The sequence below is a fragment of the Lucilia sericata genome, unplaced genomic scaffold (assembly GCF_015586225.1).
Source record: "Lucilia sericata isolate MDLA Ls3-8-SP2 unplaced genomic scaffold, ASM1558622v1 Contig000458F_arrow, whole genome shotgun sequence".
NCBI classification, from domain to species: Eukaryota; Metazoa; Arthropoda; class Insecta; order Diptera; family Calliphoridae; genus Lucilia; species Lucilia sericata.
Window position 1 is genome coordinate 130,220 of NW_023994473.1, and position 2,832 is coordinate 133,051.

Sequence of the window (2,832 nt, forward strand, 5' to 3'; positions counted from 1 at the left end):
AATGGAATATTAATGCATTAATTTTATTGCTTATTTAATGTTAATGTAAAATTAATGCACTAAATTCAGATATATTTAATGTTAATGCAAAATTAATGCATTAATTTCAAAAATATTTAATGTTAATGTAAAATTAAAGCATTAAATTCAAAAATATTTAATGTTAATGGAAATTTAATGCATTAAATTTTACAAATTTAATGTTAATGCAATATTTTTTACATTAAATTAATTTTTTTTTAATTTAATGTTAATGCTAAATTAATGGAAATCGCCCAGGTCTGTTCTATTCTAATGTCTTAAACGAACTAGAACTTTGTCTTATAAAAAATGGCTAACAAGGAACAATTGAACCGTTAGCATTTTACTCGTTAGAATCTAAGCTAAAAACTCCGAAAAACACGCAAAGGTGTTAAAAAGGGGAGTAAAGCTTAGATCCTGCCGAATATCTTATTTACTAAATTTATAAAAATTAAGATACAACAGTATCAACATAAAAATAGTAATAAAAAAAAGGTTCAATTAAACATTGCCGCCGACCTTGCAATATCTTAAGCATGTTGTAACAATTAAAAATTCAACAAAAATCATTACAGATGGTAATTCATATTGGATTTATATATATAAATTTATAGCTGCATATATACAGTTTAATAGGGAGAGATTCCAGATATGACCCATCCGAAAATCGTGTATTGTGCCAATGGAAAACCCGGGCTCGAATGTATTTTCCCTTTAAGCACTTTAGAGCTCACTTCTGGACCCAACACAAGCGCCACTTGTCCAGATTTATAAAACGTGGGATCTGCAAGCTGAAATCCATCATACTGTTCTAGAATGCTGTCCGACACATCTTCCAATGGCGTTTTCAACCGGTTCATTTGCAGTACTTTTGCCGAAAGATTTAGTTCTTTGGAGGGATCGTGAATCGACTGAAGCGAAACCCGACAGTAACCATCATTATTTACCTTGGTTACAGGTAACTTAAGGTTACGAACGAGATCCTCGCTTATATAACTATGTGTACAACACAAGTCGAGTACTACCCGAACCAAAGTGTATGACTTCGCGGATTTCAGTTTAACTTGTAAAGTTGGTGAAAATGTTATCATGTGGCATAATGGGAGTGAGCGGACGGTCGAGTTTGCATTCGGATGCTGGCGAGTGGTTTTAGCCGATTTGGATTTTGGCTGTTTAGTTTTGGGACTAGGAGAATGCGTGCTAGGGGAATGCAATAAAGTGTTATGTTCACCCTTGCAAATACTGCACTTCGAAGCACTTTTGCAATCCTTAGTCTTATGATCTCGATTTAAGCATCGAGAACAGCATCCGAACATGACTACGTGGCGAAGTCGATCCTCATTTTTTAGTTTCCGGAATGAGAAACAGCTCCTAAGAAAATGCCCGTTCGAGCAGAAGCTACATTTTCTCGTAGTCTTTTTCTTGCGCATGTTGTTCGTAGAAGGGACATTCGAGCTCGTTTTTTCCATTGGTGTATTTAGCTCTGCAGTAGTTTCTTGAGGCATTTCAATATGTTCTTTTGACGCGGCCGGAGGAGTTCTAACATCGACCAGTATAGCCTTGGTTGCCTCAATCCACTTCTCCACTGGAACTGGATCCGTTACCTCCATTGCCTCATCGCACTTTTCAAGCAAAGCTTTTTCGAAAAAGGTTGGTAGGGCGTCCATAATTACTAAGAAACAATAAAGGTTAATAAAGTATTTACAAAATTTAAATTTAACTAGTCAAAACGACTAGTTTAGTGATTGGTCGTTTAACAATCCCGTTTTCGGTAAGTAGATCCGCGACGCGAACATGATGATCACTACCGGGGTAAAGTTTAACAACCCGTCCTAACTTCCAAGACGTAGGTGACATTTGCTCCTGGCGTATAACAACCAGATCATTTAACGAAATATCACGCTCCGGCGATTTCCACTTATATCGCTTGTGCAAATTAGACAAATACTCTTCCTTCCATCGGCGACAGAATTCGTGAGTAAAGGCTTTCACTTTACGATACCGATTAACTAGGCTAATAGGAGATTCAAAAATAGAAGGTTCAGGTGGGAATAAAATGGGACAGCCGATTAAAAAATTACCAGGTGTCAAGGCAATAGGTTCTAATGGGTTGTCTGACATGGGGTAAAGAGGACGAGAATTTAAACAGGCCTCAATTCGTGCTAATATTGTGCATAGTTCTTCAAATGTATATTTTACGGACTGTACTTCCCGACGAAAATGGCGTTTAAAACTTTTCACGGCAGCTTCCCACAAACCACCCATGTGAGGAGCTCCAGCAGGAATAAATCGCCATGATAAACCTTGAGTACCAAATGTAGAACACATACGAGCCTGACATTCTTTTAGAAAAGTCCTATAGTCTTTTTCAATTTCCCTAGAGGCTCCGACAAAATTTGTACCATTATCTGAGAACATGGTCGATGGACAACCACGTCGAGAAATAAACCGATGAAATGCTGCTAAAAACGCATCCGTTGTTAGATCTGATGTTGCCTCTAAATGGACCGCTTTAGTAGCGAAGCAAACGAAAATACACACATATGCCGACGTCCTCTCAGGTGGTAAAGACGCCATTATTTGACTGCACGAACGTTTCCTGTCCAATATACAACGTTTACAGCGATTTATGATGGTTTTAACCAGGATTTTAAGCCGTGGAATCCAATACTCGATGCGAATAGTCCTCAACATGAGTTGATTTCCGCCATGTATTGTAATAATATGCACAAACTCTGCCAAAAGCAATGTAAATCGACACGAATAAGGAAGAATAATGGGGTTCTTTTCCGTATATGACAACGAAGGTGA

At 37.5% G+C, this 2,832-nt stretch overlaps 1 protein-coding gene across 1 annotated transcript; it reads right to left on the bottom strand.

The window, feature by feature from the left end:
* Positions 1 to 1,737: 1,737 nt before the first annotated feature.
* LOC119605126 lies at positions 1,738 to 2,598 on the bottom strand. The gene has a single exon (XM_037958088.1). It carries the CDS (start codon positions 2,596 to 2,598, stop codon positions 1,738 to 1,740), a length of 861 nt encoding a protein of 286 aa, XP_037814016.1.
* Between the last annotated feature and the right edge of the window lie 234 nt (positions 2,599 to 2,832).

Coding starts and splice junctions, on each gene's coding strand:
- LOC119605126 (XM_037958088.1), bottom strand. CDS start 2,598: ATGGCGTCTTTACCACCTGAGAGGACGTCGGCATATGTGTGTATTTTC.